Source organism: Neoarius graeffei, chromosome 26 (genome assembly GCF_027579695.1).
Source record: "Neoarius graeffei isolate fNeoGra1 chromosome 26, fNeoGra1.pri, whole genome shotgun sequence".
Taxonomy (NCBI): Eukaryota; Metazoa; Chordata; class Actinopteri; order Siluriformes; family Ariidae; genus Neoarius; species Neoarius graeffei.
The window spans coordinates 6,248,940-6,269,311 of record NC_083594.1 but is presented as its reverse complement, the minus strand read 5'-3'; the positions used below and the strand labels follow the sequence as shown (position 1 = coordinate 6,269,311).

Below are 20,372 nucleotides of genomic sequence, written 5' to 3'. Positions count from 1 at the left end.
TCAGTCTCCCATATCCATGGATCCATCGCCGATCATCCAGAGGATATAGAAGCACAGGGCCAGGAAGCCCGTGCCAAGCAAGTCGCCAAAGGCTGTTAGGTAGGGAATGGAACAGGTATCAGGATCCATCCCTCTCTTCCACATCCAGTACACCATCAAGTCAGCCAGATACAGCAGGATCACCACCTGCAGGAAAACAAATGGGTGGGTTACCACCAAATCAACACCACATACTGTTGTTTTTACTCTACCACAGTGCTCTTGAATCACGGATTCATATAGTAGTATCATGTGTTTTAGTGTAGTATCATGTAGTGTCGTGTGGTAGAATAATGTAGTATTATAGTAGTGTTGTAGTATTTTACTGTAGGATGGACGGTATCATTATAGTAGTTTAGTGTAATATAGTGTTAGAGAATTAGATAGTATTATAGTAATCTAGTGGAGTATTATAGTAGTTTAGTGTAGTACATTAGGATAGTGTTAACATTTTAAAATTACATTTTATTAGCAAAGTATAATATTTCAGAAATCCAACAAACCTGTATTTTCTTTTATTACAGATATTTTACACCCCACTATATGACTGATGAATTAGTGTGTGTACCTGGAGTAAGGCAGCGGTCAGGTAGACAGCGATGAAGGCAAAGGTGAGGGTGGTGTGTCCGCCCCGTATCAATTTGATGGTGCCTAGGAAAATAAGGTGACCGGGAATCACAAGGAAGAGGAGCACTCGGGTAGAACGAGAATTCACACCTGTGAGAAATAGAGGAGGAAACTTTGTGCATCATATGTGGAATTTTCAGATGGATATCAAGGTCATTTTAAACATTTCATGTACAGTGTTCACAGGATAGCCACTTTAAGGCTGTTTTTAAGAAGATAACTTGAGACCATTTCTTAATTTAAAATAAATCACGATCTTGATTTCTGTTGCTCCCTATTCTCAGAGCATGATGTCGCGGTCTGAGAAATCCAGGCAGCGGCTGTACTTTCTCCGCCGACTGAGGAAGTTTAAGGTCTCCCCTTCCATCTTGACTACATTTTACTCCTCAGCGGTGGAGAGTGTCCCAACAGGCTGTATTACGGCCTGGTTTGGGAACTGTACAGCACGCGACCAGAAAGCACTGCAGAGAGTGGTGCGCTCTGCGGAACGGACGATCAGAGCCCCCCTACCGAGTCTGATGGACATATACACAAAGTGGGTGGGAGCTAGGGCCAGGAAAATCATGCAGGATGCCTCACACACAAACTCTAACCCCTTCACCCTGCTGAATTCAGGCAGACGACTACGAAATCTCCATGCACGAACAGAGAGACTGAGGAAGAGTTTTTATCCACAGGCAGTTAGACTGCTAAACTCAGTACATTTTAAATAATCCCTTTCACTACAGTTTTTATATCAGTGTTAGAGGACTCATTTTCCTCTTTTTAACTGTGCACATTTCATTTTAATCTTGTTGTTATCCCCAGGCTACTTTAACTTTCTCATTAGTATTTTAGACTTATTTTTTACGTCATGCTTCAGGAGTCATCTTTTACTTTTCTAGTGCATTTACTTATTTGCATATGTTGTTTTTATATTTATTTATTTATTTATTTATTTATATGCTGAGCTGATGACCCCTTCAACATTTCACTACATGTAAAATGTATGTGACAAATAAAAGCATTTGACTTTGACTTGACTTTGGTCATATCTTTACAAATGTACATGAATTCCCCAATTAATAAAAGTTGTGATAGTGTTTAATCAAAAAAAGGCCAGATATGGTAGATAGATTATAGATATATAGAGTAACAGTCAAAAGCACCTATTCATTCATAGTTTTTTCTGCATTTTGACTATTTTCTACATTGGAAATCCTGGGTATGACTTTAAACTGCAACCGGTGGTGAGTCTCAGGTCCGGGAGGACTTGAGTATTGGGGAAAGTGGAGTTACCCCTTAATCACCATTGCTCCCAGGTCCGCTCTGACCCGGAGTGGTAGCACCTGCCTGGGTTCCAGCTATGGGTTAAATAGTACTTCACCAATAAGGTGCTGGCAGCAGGGTGCTTTTTGGTGCAGAGGAACCCAACAGGGTCAATGGCACACTACCTGATGGCATGCGGAAGAGCCACTCAGATGACCAACGGATGGCATCACTCGGCAAGTCAGTTGTCACTGCAGGGCAATTTCCAGATCCGTCAGGTCTGTGGCACTTTTTGTGCACCACTTGGCATCAGGTCTGGAGGTCCAGAGAGACAACATGATGGGGGCACGACATCATTTTTCTTACCTTACTGTGCAAGGCACTTCGTGAGGAGAGGAGAATAGGAAAGCCCTGTGGCGATGGAGTAAATACGACGGCAGCAGGTCTGACAAGCTGGAAGTTGCTATATTTTACTCTGTATTTGAGCTGCTGCAACACCTGAATTTCCCCTCACAGGGATCAATAAAGGAATATCTTATCTTCTACACTGTCCTATCCAATAAAGGTGAAAAAAAGCCCAAAAAATATCTTAAAAAAACAAAAACTATGAAATAACATCTGGGACATATCCAGAATTATGTGGTTGAAAAAGTGTTAAAAAAAAATACGTTTCATATGTTAGATTCTTCAATGTATCCAGTGTTTACCTTGACGCTTTGTACACTATTGGCATTATTTTAACCAGCTTCACGAGGTAGTCACCTGGAATGCTTTTCAATTAACAGGTGTGCCTCGTCAAAAGTTAATTATTGGATGAGTTTCTTCCCTTCATGATGCGTTTGAGGTCAAATAGTAAATAAGAAAAAAATAATAATCATAAAGCCCTATTCAACACCACAGCTGTCGTAGTCCATACAGTATTATGTCAAGAACCGCTCAACTAAGTAAAGAGAAATAACATCCAACAGTACTTTAAGATATGAACTGACTTTCAATTCATAAAAATAAAGAAAAAACTCTGAATTAGAAGGTGTGTCCAAACTTTTGACTGTTACTGCATTTGTACAATCACACACAATCTAAATACTACCTTGTCATGCAGTTAATTAATTTTTTTAAAGATTTTTTTGGGGCTTTTTTCACCTTTATTGGATAGGACAGCGTAGAGACAGTAAATGAGCGGGAGAGATATGACCTCGGGTCCAAATCGAACCCAGGGCCCCGGATTTATGGTATGGCGCCTTACCCACCTGAGCCACGACGCCCCCCGCAGTTAATTAATTTTAAAAGACTTCCTTTTAATGTTTGACTTAAAAAAAAAAAAAACTTTCATTATACATTACAACAGAATATCCATCCTTTTTATTTCTATAGTTTTCCAGGTCTGGATATACAGTTGTATATACAGTGGTGTTTGAAAGTTTGTGAACCCTTTCTAATTTTCTACAACCCCGATTCCAAAAAAGTTGGGACAAAGTACAAATTGTGAATAAAAACGGAATGCAATGATGTGGAAGTTTCAAAATTCCATATTTTATTCAGAATAGAACATAGATGACATATCAAATGTTTAAACTGAGAAAATTTATCATTTAAAGAGAAAAATTAGGTGATTTTAAATTTCATGACAACAACACATCTCAAAAAAGTTGGGACAAGGCCATGTTTACCACTGTGAGACATCCCCTTTTCTCTTTACAACAGTCTGTAAACGTCTGGGGACTGAGGAGACAAGTTGCTCAAGTTTAGGGATAGGAATATTAACCCATTCTTGTCTAATGTAGGATTCTAGTTGCTCAACTGTCTTAGGTCTTTTTTGTCGTATCTTCCGTTTTATGATGCATCAAATGTTTTCTATGGGTGAAAGATCTGGACTGCAGGCTGGCCAGTTCAGTACCCGGACCCTTCTTCTACGCAGCCATGATGCTGTAATTGATGCAGTATGTGGTTTGGCATTGTCATGTTGGAAAATGCAAGGTCTTCCCTGAAAGAGACGTCGTCTGGATGGGAGCATATGTTGCTCTAGAACCTGGATATACCTTTCAGCATCGATGGTGTCTTTCTAGATGTGTAAGCTGCCCATGCCACACGCACTAATGCAACCCCATACCATCAGAGATGCAGGCTTCTGAACTGAGCGCTGATAACAACTTGGGTCGTCCTTCTCCTCTTTAGTCCGAATGACATGGCGTCCCTGATTTCCATAAAGAACTTCAAATTTTGATTTTTCTGACCACAGAACAGTTTTCCACTTTGCCACAGTCCATTTTAAATGAGCCTTGGCCCAGAGAAGACGTCTGCGCTTCTGGATCATGTTTAGATACGGCTTCTTCGTTGAACTATAGAGTTTTAGCTGGCAATAGCGGATGGCACGGTGAATTGTGTTCACAGATAATGTTCTCTGGAAATATTCCTGAGCCTATTGTGATTTCCAATACAGAAGCATGCCTGTATGTGATGCAGTGCGGTCTAAGGGCCCGAAGATCACGGGCACCCAGTATGGTTTTCCGGCCTTGACCCTTACGCACAGAGATTCTTCCAGATTCTCTGAATCTTTTGATATTATGCACTGTAGATGATGATATGTTCAAACTCTTTGCAATTTTACTGTTGAACTCCTTTCTGATATTGCTCCACTATTTGTTGGTGCAGAATTAGGGGGATTGGTGATCCTCTTCCCATCTTTACTTCTGAGAGCTGCTGCCACTCCAAGATGCTCTTTTTATACCCAGTCATGTTAATGACCTATTGCCAATTGACCTAATGAGTTGTAATTTGGTCCTCCAGCTGTTCCTTTTTTGTACCTTTAACTTTTCCAGCCTCTTATTGCCCCTGTCCCAACTTTTTTGAGATGTGTTGCTGTCATGAAATTTCAAATGAGCCAACATTTGGCATGAGATTTCAAAATGTCTCACTTTCGACATTTGATATGTTGTCTATGTTCTATTGTGAAAACAATATCAGTTTTTGATATTTGTAAATTATTGCATTCCATTTTTATTTACAATTTGTACTTTGTCCCAACTTTTTTGGAATTGGGGTTGTACATTTCTGCATAAATATGACCTAAAACATGAGATTTTCACACAAGTTTTAAAAGTAGTTAAAGAGAACCCAGTTAAACAAATGAGACAAAAATATTATACTTGGCCATTTATTTATTGAAGAAAATGATCCAATATTACATATCTATGAGTGGCAAAAGTATGTGAACCTCTAGGATTAGCAGTTCATTTGAAGGTGAAATTAGAGTCAGGTGTTTGTCATCCCACTGATTGAAATCAGGTGTGAGTGGGAACCCAGTTTTATTTAAAGAACAGGGATCTATCAAAGTCTGATCTTCACAACACATGTTTGTGGAAGTGTATCATGGCACAAACAAAGGAGGTTTCTGAGGACCTCAGAAAAAGCGTTGTTGATGCTCATCAGGCTGGAAAAGGTTACAAAACCATCTCTAAATAGTTTGGACTCCACCAATCCACAGTCAGACAGATTGTGTACAAATGGAGGAAATTCAAGACCATTGTTACCCTCCCCAGGAGTGGTCGACCAACAAAGATCACTCCAAGAGCAAGGCGTGTAATAGTCAGCGAGGTCACAATGGACCCCAGGGTAATTTCTAAGCAACTGAAGGCCTCTTTCACATTGGCTAATGTTAATGTCCATGAGTCCACCATTAGGAGAACACTGAACAATGGTGTGCATGGCAGGGTTGCAAGGAGAAAGCCACTGCTCTCCAAAAACAACATTGCTGCTCATCTGCAGTTTGCTAAAGATCACGTGGACAAGCCAGAAGGCTATTGGAAAAATGTCTTATGGACGGATGAGACCAAAATAGAACGTTTTGGTTTAAATGAGAAGTGTTATGTTTGGAGAAAGGAAAAACACTGCATTCCAGCATAAGAACTTTATCCCATCTGTGAAACATGGTGGTGGTAGTATCAAGGTTTGGGCCTGTTTTGCTGCATCTGGGTCAGGACTGCTTGCCATTGTTGATGGAACAATGAATTCTGAATTATACGAGCGAATTCTAAAGGAAAAATGTCAGGACATCTGTCCATGAACTGAATCTCAAGCGAAGGTGGGTCATGCAGCAAGACAACGACCCTAAGCACACAAGTCGTTCTACCAAAGAATGGTTAAAGAAGAATAAAGTTAATGTTTTGGAATGGCCAACTCAAAGTCCTGACCTTAATCCAATGGAAATGTTGTGGAAGGACCTGAAGTGAGAAGTTCAAGTGAGGAAACCCACGAACATCCCAGAGTTGAAGCTGTTCTGTACAGAGGAATGGGCTAAAATTCCTCCAAGCCGGTGTGCAGGACTGATCAACAGTTACTGGAAATGTTTAGTTGCAGTTATTGCTGCACAAGGGGGTCACACCAGATACTGAAAGCAAAGGTTCACATACTTTTTCCACTCACAGACATGTAACATTGGATCATTTTCCTCAATAAATGACCAAGTATAATATTTTTGTCTCATTTGTTTAACTGGGTTCTCTTTATCTACTTTTAGGACTTGTGTGAAAATCTGATGTTTTAGGTCATATTTATGCAGAAATAGAAAATTCTAAAGGAATATTCTTGAATATCTAAATTCTAAACTTTCAAGCACCACTGTACACTTTTTTCCAGATCCTAAAGCAAATACTGTGAAATCTGTATAATCATAGCAGTTTTCTACACTATGACACGATTTTTTTTTTATGTATATCACATTTACTAGCTAGATCTCAAGTCACTGAAATTCCGAGGCATTCCAATCCATCCCAAACTTCCAAGTCAGATTTAAAGTCCGTTCAGGACAGGTTGGAGTGACCGATCATGGTTTCGTTTTGTTACCTGAGCTGAAGAACGTGCTGCAGGGTGTGGGACATTTCTGTGGAGGTGGATTTGCGTCTGCAGTGGGGAGGCGAGTCATGTGCAGGTATGTGGAGATGCGACTGGCCTGGACCGCCACCAGATTACCTCCCACGCCTATAATAGGGCAAAAAAAAAACAACAGCATTTACCCTCCCTTATGGACTCATGTTCAGATCTAAATAATGAGGTTTAGTCTAAAAGAGGAACACTATTCAAAACCTTAATTACTGCAATAAACATGGACAATCGTTTTAAAGAAACATATTTACAGGTGCTTCTGCAAAAGTAGTCAAATGCAGTTGAATACCTCTGGGCTTTGTCCAAATGAGTCTTATTAAAGTGTTAGAATTGAGTGTTTTGCAGGAATACCTAAAATAACTGAATTATACTGATTCAATGCTCACCGTTGATGACCGGAGTGAACACCGCCATTCCAGCATAGTTGGGCTTAGACAGAGTTTGGTCCAGGATGAGGCCTCCAACACTAAAAAATGATTTAAATTAATTCAGGATCTTCAACTTGCTGGAGATGAAAGAGCTCAAGTGTGTGAATATCTCTTTACTGTACCTGCTGATCGCCATGGCGATAATCACAGGCTTCCACCCTGAGTACAGCACTTCTCGGGCGGAGGGTATTTGTCGGGCGATCAGGACCCAGATAGGCGTCAAGGCAATGAAAAATACCAAGACTAGCGGATTGGCGTAAACATTATCTGTGAGAAACAAAATAACCAAGAAAAGTTTAGGTCGGTGCAAGTCAGTTGTGAAACTGCTTTATTTTTATACAAAGTATGAAAAGTAGCATCTAATGAGCAATAATATGTACACAAACACGACACAACACTAACCCCAAATCAGACACCTAGTGAGACTAAACACAAACGTTGCTCTGCTCTGGTGGAAAATCATTTGGGTGTAATTTCTCCCTATTCACAATGTCAAATGCCTTTTCATAGTCAATAAAATTAGTATCTAGTGCAGAATTCCACTCTAATGATTGTTCTATTACAATACGGAGAGTGGTAATCTGGTCCACACACGATCGGTTCTTTCTAAATCCAGCATGTTGGTCTCTTAGCTGGGTGTCCACTGCATCTTTCATTCTGCCCAAGATGATTCTGTTGAACACTTTACCTGACAGAGAGTGGAGGGATCCCTCTGTAACTGGAACAAGTGCTAAGGTCTCCTTTTTTAGGGGGCTTGATATAACCCTCTTTCCAGTCTGCTGGTACTTCTTCCTCTTCCCAGATCTTACTGAAGAGTGGATAGAACGGTGCTATGGTGTTGTCTAGATCAGCTTTTAGTGCTTCTGCCGGAATGTTGTCTGGTCCCGCTGCTTTGTTGTTCTTTGGTTTCTGTATAGCCTTCCTAATCTCTTCTCTGCTGGGCCTGTCACAATTGATTGGTAGGTTGAATTCTGCTGGATTAATATCAGGGGGATTTGGTGGTGTCGGTCTATTTAGTAGTTTGTCAGAAGGTTCGATCCACCTGTTTAGTTGTTCTTTAGTCACAATGGTGTTTCCTTTCTTTATCCTTCACTGGTCTTAGTGGCTTAATATTCTTGCCTGGCATCCTCCTGGTGACGTCATACAATTGCTTCAAATTTCTGTTTCCTTCTGCTCCTTCTGCTAGGCTGTCTATATAATTCCTCTTGTCTGCCTTTGTACCCTTCCTCACTTCTCTACAGGTGTTTGCATAATCCTCCTGTGCCCTTGTTTTTGACATTCTTGTCCAACTATTTATTAATGCTGCTTTCTTCTCTTTCCTTACTTTGACCTTTTGCACGGTGTCCGTAGATATCCATTCTCTGTGATGTAATTTCTTGCATCTCCATACATCTTGACATGTCAATGTACCTCTAATATCCTGCCATTGCTTGCCAATGCTGGTTTCCTCATCAAACAGTTCCTGCAGGCCTTCAAATTTGTTAGAAAGTTTCAATCTGTACTCTTCCTGTATCTCAGGTGTCTCTCAGCAAGCTCACGGTGTACTTTTGTCTGCTTTCTGTTGTTCCCGACCGATTTTTCCTTAATTTCAGCTTCAGTCTGGCAAATAGTAGGCGGTGTTCAGATGCTATATCCGCTCCCCTTTTTACGCTCACATCCAGTAGCGATCTTCTAAACTTTTTGCAAATACATGTGTGGTCTGTTTGGTTTTCCCTTACCTGGTCTGGTGATACCCATGTTGTTTTGTGAATCCTTTTATGGGAGAAGATGCTGCCCCCAATAACAAATTTGTTCAATGCACAAGAATCTACAAATGTTTCTCCATGACCATGCGTCCCCATTACTTCTTCATATCTGGTGTTCTCTCCCCCGATCTTTGCATTAAAGTCGCCCATCGTGATGGTAACAGCTTTTTCTGAATACTCATCTAAAATATTTTGAAGTCTATCATAGAACTCTTTCCGGTCATTTGTTGGAGCATAACATTGTATTGCATTCATTTTGATTTTATTTTTCTTCGTTATGAAACTTGCAATGATTCTTGGTCCATGCACCTTCCAATCGATCATCGCTTTTTGTGCAGAGCTTGATAGCATACGCGCTACACCACCTGTGTGGGCAGCATCATCCTCTTCATGGCCTGAATACAGCAACATCTCTCCACTCATTAATCTTTTCTGTCCTGATTCTATCCATCTTGCCTCACTAATTCTTAGCACCTCAAGTTTGTAATTTTTCATTTCTGCTGTTGCTTGGGCACTTTTCCCTACTTGGTACATGGTCTTTATGTTCCATGTTCCAATATTGATGGAGTTTCTAGATGAGAGGAGGGTGTTCAGTCCTGAGGCTTCCCGGGCTTTCTGTGTGAAGTACCGCCCTCATCCAGGACAGAATTCTCACATTGTTCTCCTGCCAACGTGTTTGTAGTGGGTTTTGTTTTTATGGAGAAGGGTTGCTGGTTCTTCATCTAACCCTCCTCCTTTCTCATCCGGGCTTAGGACCGGCCATGGCAGAGTTGACTAAAGTTCACTTGCATTAAAAAAGCCTCAGAAAACAGAACTATTCCCAAACTTGATGCTAAAATGTGGTTATTTATTTATTATTGTTCATCTTTATCAGGAAGTAGAGTTGGTTAGTAAGGATGAGGTGAGGGCAGCCATGAAAAGAATGAAGACTGGGAAAGCAGTCAGACCAGATGGTATCCCGATTGAGGCTTGGAGATGTTTGGGTGAGACGGCTGTGGAGTTCCTAACAAGATTGTTTCATAAGATCCGAGAGAATGAGAAAATGCCAAATGAATGGAGAAAGCGTGTGCTAGTTCCAGTATACAAGAATAAGGGAGATGTACAGAGCTGCAGTAATTACAGAGGGATAAAATTGATGAGCCACACCATGAAGCTATGGGCAAGGGTATTGGAGGGGAGATTGAGAAGAGAGGGAGCAATCTGTGAACAGCAGTACAGGTTTATGCCAAGGAAGAGCACGTCGGATGCAATTTTTGCTTAAAGAATGTTAACAGAGAAGTACAGGGAAGGCCAGAGAAAGCTACATTGTGTGTTTGTAGATCTGGAGAAGGCATATGATAAAGTGCGGGGACAGGAGTTATCATATTGTAGGAGAAAGTGTGGAGTGAATGAGAAGTATATTAGAGTGGTGCAAGACATGTACGAGAACAGTGAAACAGCAGTGAAGTGAGCAGTTTGGAGCAACTGAATGGTTCAAGGTGAAGGTGGGACTCCATCAAGGATCTGCTTTGAGTCCTTTCTTGTTTGCCATAGTGATGGATAGCTTGATGGATGAAGCGAGGCAAGAGTCACCATGGAACATGAGGTTTGGGGATGATCGTGATATGTGGTGAAAGTAGAAAGGAGGTTGAGTTGGGTTTGGAGAGATGGAGGTATGCATTGGAACAAAGAGGAATGAAGGTGAGCAGTAGCAAAACAGAATACATGTGCGTCAATGAGAATGGGGATGAGAGTGTCGTGAAGATGCAAGGAGTAGATGTAAAGAAAGTTGGTGAATTCAAGTACCTGGGGTCAACTGTGCAGGAAAATGGGGGCTGCGATAGTGAGGTGAGAAAGAGAGCGCAGGCAGGGTGGAGCAGTTGGAGAAGGATTTCGGGAGTCATTTGTGATAGGAAAGTCCCAGCAAAAGTGAAAGGTAAGATGTATAAGACAGTAGTGAGACCAGCTGTGATGTGTGGATTGGAGACCGTACCCTTAACGAAGAGACAGGAGGCAAAGTTGGAGGTAGCGGAGTTGAGGATGTTAAGGTTTGCGATGGGAGTGACGAGGTTGGACAGGATAAGGAACGAGCACATCAGAGGGACAGCACATGTAGAGAGCTTGGGAATTAAGCTAAGAGAGATGAGACTGAGATGGTACGGGCACATCCTGAGAAGAGATGCAGAGCATGTTGGAAGGAGAATGTTGAGGATGGAGCTGCCAGGCACATGAAAACGAGGAAGGCCAAAGAGGAGATACATGGATGTGGTGAGAGAGGACATGAAAGTGGCAGGTGTGGTAGAGAAGAACACAGAAGACAGGGAGCAACGGAGACGAAAGATCCGCTGTGGCGACCCCTAATCGGGAGCAGCCAAAAGGAGAAGTTGTTCATCTTTATCTTGCAAAAAAACACAAACTGGAACTTTCTCGACCACTGTGCTTCATTTTACATTGATGTCTTCGGTCATAACTTTTCAAACCAGGAAATTCTGAGAAAAATCTGGGAACGTTAAACAATGACAGCTGCCCAAAGTGTGAACATTTCATTCCCTTTCCCACCATGAGCACACGCTGCCACTGGACACAACCAATAAACTGCAAAATCAGTAAATTACCCAGAATCCTCCACTCACCCAGCTCGTGGTAGAGTCCTGTGCTGATGCCAGAAAGTAGAGCCAGAGTAACCAAGTCTCCAAGGCTGGCAGCGATGGGCGTGGCCACGTTGTCCGGGTTAATGCCAACCTTTCTGGAGCCGATGATCACACTGGTCATGATAAAACCTGTTTTGGAGGAAATATTGGCTGTGATGGTGTTGAGATGTTCAAGCAAACACAGGAAAGGCTCTAATCTGTACACAATGAGAGCAGGAGCTGTTTGGGGCTTTTGAGGTCTCCTGTTCTGCTCTCGTGAAAAAAACCCACACCAAAAACAGTACATCGGCAGACAGTTCCTAAATGTTATATTTGGAATGAAATTCCATAAAATCTCCATTATTAGCGTAACTGATCGGATATTAAATTATGTCATCACAGTAAATCCATCCATTCATCTTGGCAGGTCTCAATCATGGACTTGAAATTACTAAATATTTTGTCAACTTTCTTTCCAGCAACACTTTTTTATGCCTCCGCCACCGTAAGGTGCAGGAGGCATTATGTTTTCAGGTTGTCCGTCCATCCGTCCGTCCCGAAACCTTGTGAACGCGATATCTCAAAGGCTAATGAAAGGAATTTCACAAAACTTTCACCATTTATGCGCTTTGGGACAAACATGAACTGATTAGATTTTGAGATCAAAAGGTCTAAGGTCAAGGTCACTGTGAGGTCAAATGTCTGTCCGAAAACCTCGTGAACACAATGTCTCCAAGGCTAATACAAGCAATTTCACCAGGTCAAGATTACTGTGAGGTCAAATGTCCATCCCCAAATCACAACTTAATAAGGCGTGTAGTCTACCGGGTGGAGGCATCCCCATCGACGCCGTTGGCGTCGAGTTCTATCTAGTTTTTTTTGCTATAACGAGCAATGTACTCGACAACACAAATCTACTTTACAGCTGTTTCTATTGTAACACTAATAATATACACTGCCAAAAACAAAACAAAATGGCTTCTAATGTCTTTCTTCATTAAGTGCACTATATCGCTGATAGGCAGCGATCCACAATTGACACGGCAACTAGCTCCCCTGAAGTTTTGCTAATCTGGATTTTGCAGTTTGTTTTTCATTCCAGTTGACAAACATTCATCTCGATCAGGGTTGAACCTAAACATGTTATTAGTAATATTTGAACCAGCTTGCTGTTTTTAAGTCAACGATACTGTACATTTCGGAATAGGAACTGAAACTAATCCACATGTAGCTAATCTAACAAAAACCATATATCTAGTGTATAATCAAATTAAACTGATGTTATGAGTCACTGTAAAATCACTGTAACACATGTCTTCTTGCTTTTATAAAGTGGCAACAAGCCAGAATGATAAAATACAGTGTTCGATAAAGAACTCAAAGTATTAATATTCACGCTACACAATTCTTCCACCATAAAATGCAAAGCAACATAACAGACACATATTACAGTAGTATGGATGGTATACAGAATATGCAATTTATTTAATCTGATGCGTCACAGGTGAGCGAGGATTTTACACAGCAATTTTTCAAACGTGACTCAGCCAATCAGATTTTAGAACCGAAGCTATCCATTTTATATCAGAGCTTTAGTAACATTTTCCAATTGGCTCATTTTCCTAAAGTTTAGGACATAATGTAGCTGTTATAGTAAATGTCCCCAATCATATTTCAACCTCCTTTCCTTATAGATCCTTCTTTATTGCAGAGTTATAAGAGCACTTTCTTTATTGGATTAAGCAACAAGATGTCAGTCCTCTCACCTAGCAGCAGGGAAGCGATGAAGGCTGTAGCTACGCTGCTTGCACAGAGCAGAACAGCATGACCTATCTTGATTTGGCCCTCTGGGTTCCAGCCAAAAATGATTGCCACGATGGAGGCTAGGAAACCAACCACAGTGGCCTGAACCTGTGGTATGAACAACAGGGTCGCATTTACCCATCAGACTTTTCTCTCGCTTAAAATTCCACTACAAACACAAAAGGTCAATATCTGCAGTTTAATCATGTCACATTCACATTACGACTGTCCCAGAAGGAACATGAGTAGCAGAGGATATTTTACTCTGTCCAACTTTGGATTATTTTCAGGAAAAAAAAAACCAACATTGTTCATACATTTGATAATCTCAAAGTCACCGTGTATGGTGTATACCGAAATATGTAAACAAGGTTCTCCATTTTTAAAGGGTTCGGTACCTGAACTAGTGCGAGGTCCCCTATGATCATTTTCCACATCTCCTTGGCTGTGTCCATCTGTCCGATATTAGTCTAGAGGGAGAGAAAGCATCTTTACAGCTGCTCCCATGTAGCCTGACCACAGAAAGCTTTCTTTATTGGGAGCGAGAGGATTAGGACGCTTACTGCTACCATGTAATATCCAATGTTTTTCAGCAATTTACCTTTCAACAATTAATATTAAGAATTAGCATTGCAACAATATCAGTATTGATCCAGCCATCCATTATCTGTAACCGCTTATCCTGTGCAGGGTTACGGGCAAGCTGGAGCCTATCCCAGCTGACTATGGGCGAGAGCCAGGGTACACCCTGGACAAGTCGCCAGGTCATCGCAGGGCTGACACAGAGAGACAAACAACCATTCACACTCACATTAATCTCAGTAGTAATGCAGAGCATAATAAAAACAAACAGGTTTTATAGGAATTTTAAATGTTATGCTGTACATATTGCTGTACTTCTGCATTTCCTCTATATAAAGGAGTAACAACAAGAAAGATTTCCCATGGCTAAGTCTATTTTGACACTAGCAAGCGTTTTTCTGCGCGTGTGCCGGACATGAAGCTGCGATTTCAGTGACAAATTACAATTATATTAAGATTCTCAATTCTATGCAAACCAGGTATGACACAATAAAATGACATGTTCAAATAAGTGGCTCAAATGATTTTTGGACCAGTCCTATGGCGTGTGTATTTGTGGTGTCTAACATTTCCTCTGTTTCTTCAGGTTTCCTCTTGTCCTGTCACATAACTTTTTTGTCTCGAGACTGTATCCTTTTGCTTGCCCATTTTTCCTGCTCCAACACATCAACGTTGAGAACTGACTGTTCACTTGTTGCCTCATATATCCAATCGTCAATCGCACACTCTGATTGGCTACTTATAAAATATACTGAGTTACTTTGTGCCCCGTTCCTTCTGATTCTCTGAATTGTTTACATCGCACACCACACCCCTTTTGTGCTGCTGTAGATCGGCAGTTCTTCTTGAACCTGGTGATCGCTTTGTGATGATGTGCCACTGCTGGTATGAACACAGACTCTGAGACAGTCTGATTCTCCAATTGTCAGATTCCTTTATTGCAGCTATTGGCTGTTCATGATCTCAGTGTTCCTTTTGGAGATAACGCTAATATATGACTAATAATACTGATCCTCATAACAAACAGTAGCTAGCGATCATGATGTTTTCCTCTATTTCCTCCTTGTTTCTACGAATTATCAGTTGGACTAACATTTTTGGAGCGTTCAGTGTAAACACGCTCTTGCAAAGGTCATATTATGTTCTGGAGAGCCAAGCACACCTTCAGATACACATCAACTGGGTGTCCGAAGGTCAGGTCAGAAAATTTTAACTGGCAGTCTGAATGAACATCAGATTTCTACTTGTGCTGTGATCTTAAAATAATAATAAACAACAACAAAAGGTTTAGCAGTGAATTAAGCGCCTTTGGTTTCCATGTCAAAAAGTGGTAACAGCTAGTTTTCTGGAGTTAAACTCTTCAGCTGGCTGGTTAGATGATAATACAGGATGCCTGGAATATCTTCCTTATTAAGATAAAGCTACTCAGAGGTATTGGTTAGGTTTCAAGCAGCTGACGATATTAGAGGAAGTCTTTAATGGAAGTTGTTGCAATCATGGAAAAAATGTGCTGTGGTGGCTTTAAAGCTGCACCCAAACAACACGATCCAGATCTAATCTGTCGAAAAGCTGTCTCTCAAAGCCGACATATTACACATGACTACAAATGGATAAAAAGTATGCCTGTAATTAATAAATAAACATCACAAATAATTCTGTGTTGTAAGAGGAATAAAACACTCTGGTGTGGTAACAGTAACTCTCCAGTAATGACGCTCCATGATCATTTTCCTAGAACAGCATACCCCTGTGGTCTTTTTTTATTATACACCGGTTCACTCAGGTTTGTTGGTAATTTGGTGAAACTCACTGCGGTGGACAGTCTGGAGGCCAGTGTCATCTCCAGGTCCCCCTTCAGGCCCAGAAGAGCAGGCACCAGGATAAAGACCTCGTTCACCTCGGAGAACACCGTCCAATGCTGCATGTGGAGAAACACACAGAACAAAATGATCCTTTTTCGAACAATGTGCGGTGTTTTGTAATGTCTTAGCTCTTTATGTTATTTTATTTTTTTAATTTCTCGTTTTCTTTCTTTTGTATGTACAAATAGTTACATACATTTTTTATACATGTTTGAAATAAATAAATTCATCCTTTATCGCATTTCTGAACCATGGCTTAGTTCTGGGTATGATTTTAAACTACGGTACAACCGGTGGTGAGTCTCAGGTCCGGGAGGACTTGAGTATTGGGGAAAGTGGAGTTGCCCCTTAATCACCATTGCTCCCAGGTCTGCTCTGACCCGGAGTGGTAGCACCTGCCTGGGTTCCAGCTATGGGTTAAACAGTATATCTCTAATAAGGTGCTGTCAGCAGGGTGCTTTTTGGTGTAGATGAACCCAACAGAGTCAATGGCACACCACCTGATGGCAAATGGAAGAGCCACTCAAATGGTCAATGGATGGCAGTACTTGGCAAGTCAGTTGTCACTGCAGGGCAACTTCCCGATCCGTCAGGTCTGTGGCACTTTTGTGCACCACTTGGCATCAGGTCTGGAGGTCCAGAGAGACAACACGATGGGGGTACAACATCGTTTGTCTTACCTTACTGTGCAAGGCACTTCTCCAGGATAGGAGAATTATGCGCAGCCCATCTGCATTTCTGCGCATCCTAACAAAGCAGTCATCATCGCTAGCGATGGACAACTGACACCCCAGTAAGGACGGGGGGCCGCTAGAGTTCCCCAGAAGCTCTGCAGTTTTTAAATGCCCGGAGATGCATTTTTAGCTGTCAGAGACATGTTGTAAATGAAATCTATTAAAGAAAATTACCTTATAAAAGTTGCATTGTCATAATGCATTACCACATGACACACTACAGTGTAGTACACTGACCACAAAACACCTTATGTCAATAAATTATTACTATTTTGGCAACTGCAATCTGAGCTCCTGCTCAGGACATTCAATGTACAGATAAGATCATGAATATACCCAGGGAAACTGAGGGAATGTAAGTGGCCACTAAAGACAGCGCCGAATACCGAGATAACTATAAACAAAGACTGCAAGAGCTGCATGTCTATAATACAAAGTCAGTAACTGCAATCTGAGCTTCTGAGTCGAACAGACTGAGAGAACTGTACAGTGATTGTGTGAGTTGCATGTGAACAAGTCCGATAATAAGCCTTAGTTCCCAAGACTCTGGGGATTTCAAGCAGACTTTCTTCAGAGCTGCTGCAAAAATCAACATCTCTCGCAGACCTATCCAGCCGCCGTCATAAAAATCAAAGTGAGGCTCACCCCCAAAACGGCACGTGTCCCATGTGCATACACAGGGTATAGTAAGTACAGGGATACCCTATTAATGAATATGAGCAGTAGCTGGACAATTGACACGTGTGTGTACGCAGTAAGCCTACTGCAGCATCTTATTATGGCGTGTGAGCATGCGTGTTAACAATACCATAAACGTCAAAGGATGGCACACACCCTTTACATGTAGTCTACAGTGCAGTCTGGGAATACATGTTATTTCCCAGCTGGGAGGTCCATATCATGAAATACCGTGACCGAGGTCTTGAAAGTACTGAGTGAGGCCCTCTGGGCCGAGGTCAGTATTCAAGGCCGAGGTCACGGTATGTCACCATACGGACCGACCTTAAGCTGGTAAATAATATATTTCTTTTTTTCTTTACCAAATTCTAACAGAAAACGAGAGCGCCCGAAAGGGAAAACCGAGCCTAGCCGCCATTTTGAATCCTCATTCATGGCTGTAATGCAAATTGCTTCCTCTTCGGTATACAAGTGCACTTCCATGGCAGGAAAAAACCTACATTTTGCCACCCATGTAGTCCCCCATTTATACAAAACTGAGTCATTCAGGATTCAGCCATGTTTTTGCTCGGCGTTAGCAACAGTTAGAGGTTTTTAGCTTTCTCCTGAAATGTTTTCTTTTATTTCTTCTTCCTCAGGGTAGTAAAACTCGCTTTCGCTGTGAAGACTGTCAGCGGTATCCATGATGTAAAATTAATGCTATTATACTGAGAAATGCTGGCAAAAATGTATAAGATTTTTGATTTAAAAAATATCTTATAAAAAAGATAAATGTTGACAAAAATTGCTACTATGTTTGTTGTTGTTGTGAACAAGCGAGTCGCCAGAGGTCCGTAACCGGGGTCCGTACCGTAGGATACGGACCCACTCGCCAGCCAATCAGAGCGCAGGATTTGATGAAAACTGCACCGCGAAAAAAAATAAAGTATGTTATATCGATGCACGAAGTTCCCATGTCCTGTTAAAATCCAACAGGACTCCCCCAGCTAGTTTTTCACTGCATTTGTCTCACAAGCGAAAAAAACCTACTATTAATATAAATTACACCATAAACTCTTCAGCTCAATCCAACATTACGATTTATTTGGTTTATTTAACATTATTAATTAAAAAATGGCAGGCATATCTCGGTATCTGCAATACAATCAAGTCACAGTTCCAAGTAGCCGCGTACTAAAACTTTTTTTTGGACATGGGGGCGTGTGCCGGATGTGCTGCCCCCTTAAATCCATGCCAGGGAATGTAGACACCAACACTAACTCTTAATATCTTTTGAGTGGATCAAAATCTAGCAAAGTAAAATGCTGTAAAAATCCTGACGATGGGAAACTTTCAAGAAATAAATATTCTGTTATTTACAGGATGGTGGTAAGACATTCATGTCAAATTTTGGATTTCTTCATTTTAAATAGCAAACAAATCGATTTGGGGTGGCATGGTGGTGTAGTGGTTCGCGCTGTCGCCTCACAGCAAGAAGGTCCGGGTTCAAGCCCCGCGGCCGGCGAGGGCCTTTCTGTGCGGAGTTTGCATGTTCTCCCCATGTCCGCGTGGGTTTCCTCCGGGTGCTCCGGTTTCCCCCACAGTCCAAAGACATGCAGGTTAGGTTAACTGATGACTCTAAATTGACCGTAGGTGTGAATGTGAGTGTGAATGGTTGTCTGTGTCTATGTGTCAGCCCTGTGATGACCTGGCGACTTGTCCAGGGTGTACCCCGCCTTTCGCCCGTAGTCAGCTGGGATAGGCTCCGGCTTGCCTGCGACCCTGTAGAACAGGATAAAGCGGCTACAGATAATAAGATGAGATGAGACAAATCGATTTGGATGTTGAATCAACACACACTTACTTGAACAATGTCGAGGACCATACCAGCGGCCACCATCCCAAACCCGGCCAGCAGGAAAGGGAACACGACTTGCAGTCCGATGGAAATTGACGTCTCGTTTAGAGGAACTGGTGGCACTGGGCTTTGGCCCGTGCTCGTGTCATTATTCTCATTGCTTTGGGTGCCGTTTTCCGGTAGAGCGTCCTGCCTCTGACCCTTGTTGTCGGCGTGACAGTCGATCACCACAATTTCTGTCTGCACGCTTTCTGCCTCAGGTCGTTCTGGCAAAGATGTCACCTCAGTGAGCTCGTACTCGCCGCCACTCAGCTGCCTCTTCTCAGCTCCTGTGGCCAGGATGACTGGGTGGGCTGAACCGTTCAAAGAGATGAACTCCTTCACCTCTATGACTTCCATCACCTCGGACTTGTTGGGCAGTTTGTCTTGCTCTTTCAACCAGAGGACCATGTGGAAGCCTCGAAGTTGAGTCGTATCAGAAGAAATGAAGGACGCTTTTAGTCAGTGCCAAGTTTTGATCGGTGCTTCACCTGCTCTACAGTGTCGATCTATCCCATTCAAGATGTGGATCCTCAGCTCCTCAATTTATAATTCACACTCTACAGGTTGAGTAAAAGAGGCAGGTGTTTTAGCCTTCTCCACGCTTTGTAAAAGATCCTGCCTGAATTTCAGTAGCATACAAATTACGTTCCCCATTCACCGCAGCCGTTCCTCCTCGTTCTCCACTGCTGAGAACCGTTCCACATCCCTCTTCTCTTTCAGTGTGAAAGAAAGGGCACTTACTTGGCAGGACTGTTAGCAGAAGTGTCCTGAGCAGCACTGGACAGTTGTACTGGCTCACTTCACAAGTCACAATGTTACAAGGCTCAGAAAAAACGTGCATAGGGTCAGATCGTTGTCCCGTGATCACCTGCCAAAGGAAAAGATATGGGGGGGGGGGAGACACAATTAGAGCCTGGCAGAAGAAGTGCATCATGGAAATCAAGTTTAAAAAAACAAAAACAAAACCATCAGCCAGCGTTGAAAGAAAAGGATTCAAACCTAATCTTGGTTTGTTTTACTTAAAGACTTTAGCAAACGTTATACATGCATATTATTAGTGTATCATGTTACTACCTGGAAAGTCTTTTCTAAGGGACCTGCTGAGAAAAAAAGTCCAGCTTGGTCTGACTGATTACCATCCTCTGAAAACACAGATCAAGCACGTCAAGTTTATTAGCAGATCAGACCAAGCTGGACTTTGATTTTGGTTCCTCCTTTTCTCAACTTTAAGTATTGAATTAATTTTTTAAAAAACTC

General features: G+C 41.8%; 1 protein-coding gene across 1 annotated transcript; it reads right to left on the bottom strand.

The window, feature by feature from the left end:
* LOC132874457 (solute carrier family 41 member 1-like) lies at window positions 1-19,523 on the bottom strand. Its single transcript, XM_060910647.1, has 11 exons — window positions 19,080-19,523; window positions 15,773-15,880; window positions 13,779-13,850; window positions 13,344-13,488; window positions 11,581-11,727; window positions 8,501-8,503; window positions 7,346-7,490; window positions 7,182-7,261; window positions 6,757-6,891; window positions 608-756; window positions 1-186 (listed from the first exon to the last, which is right to left on the bottom strand). Exons 1-11 carry the CDS (start codon window positions 19,521-19,523, stop codon window positions 1-3), a joined length of 1,614 nt encoding a protein of 537 aa, XP_060766630.1.
* Window positions 19,524-20,372: the final 849 nt, after the last annotated feature.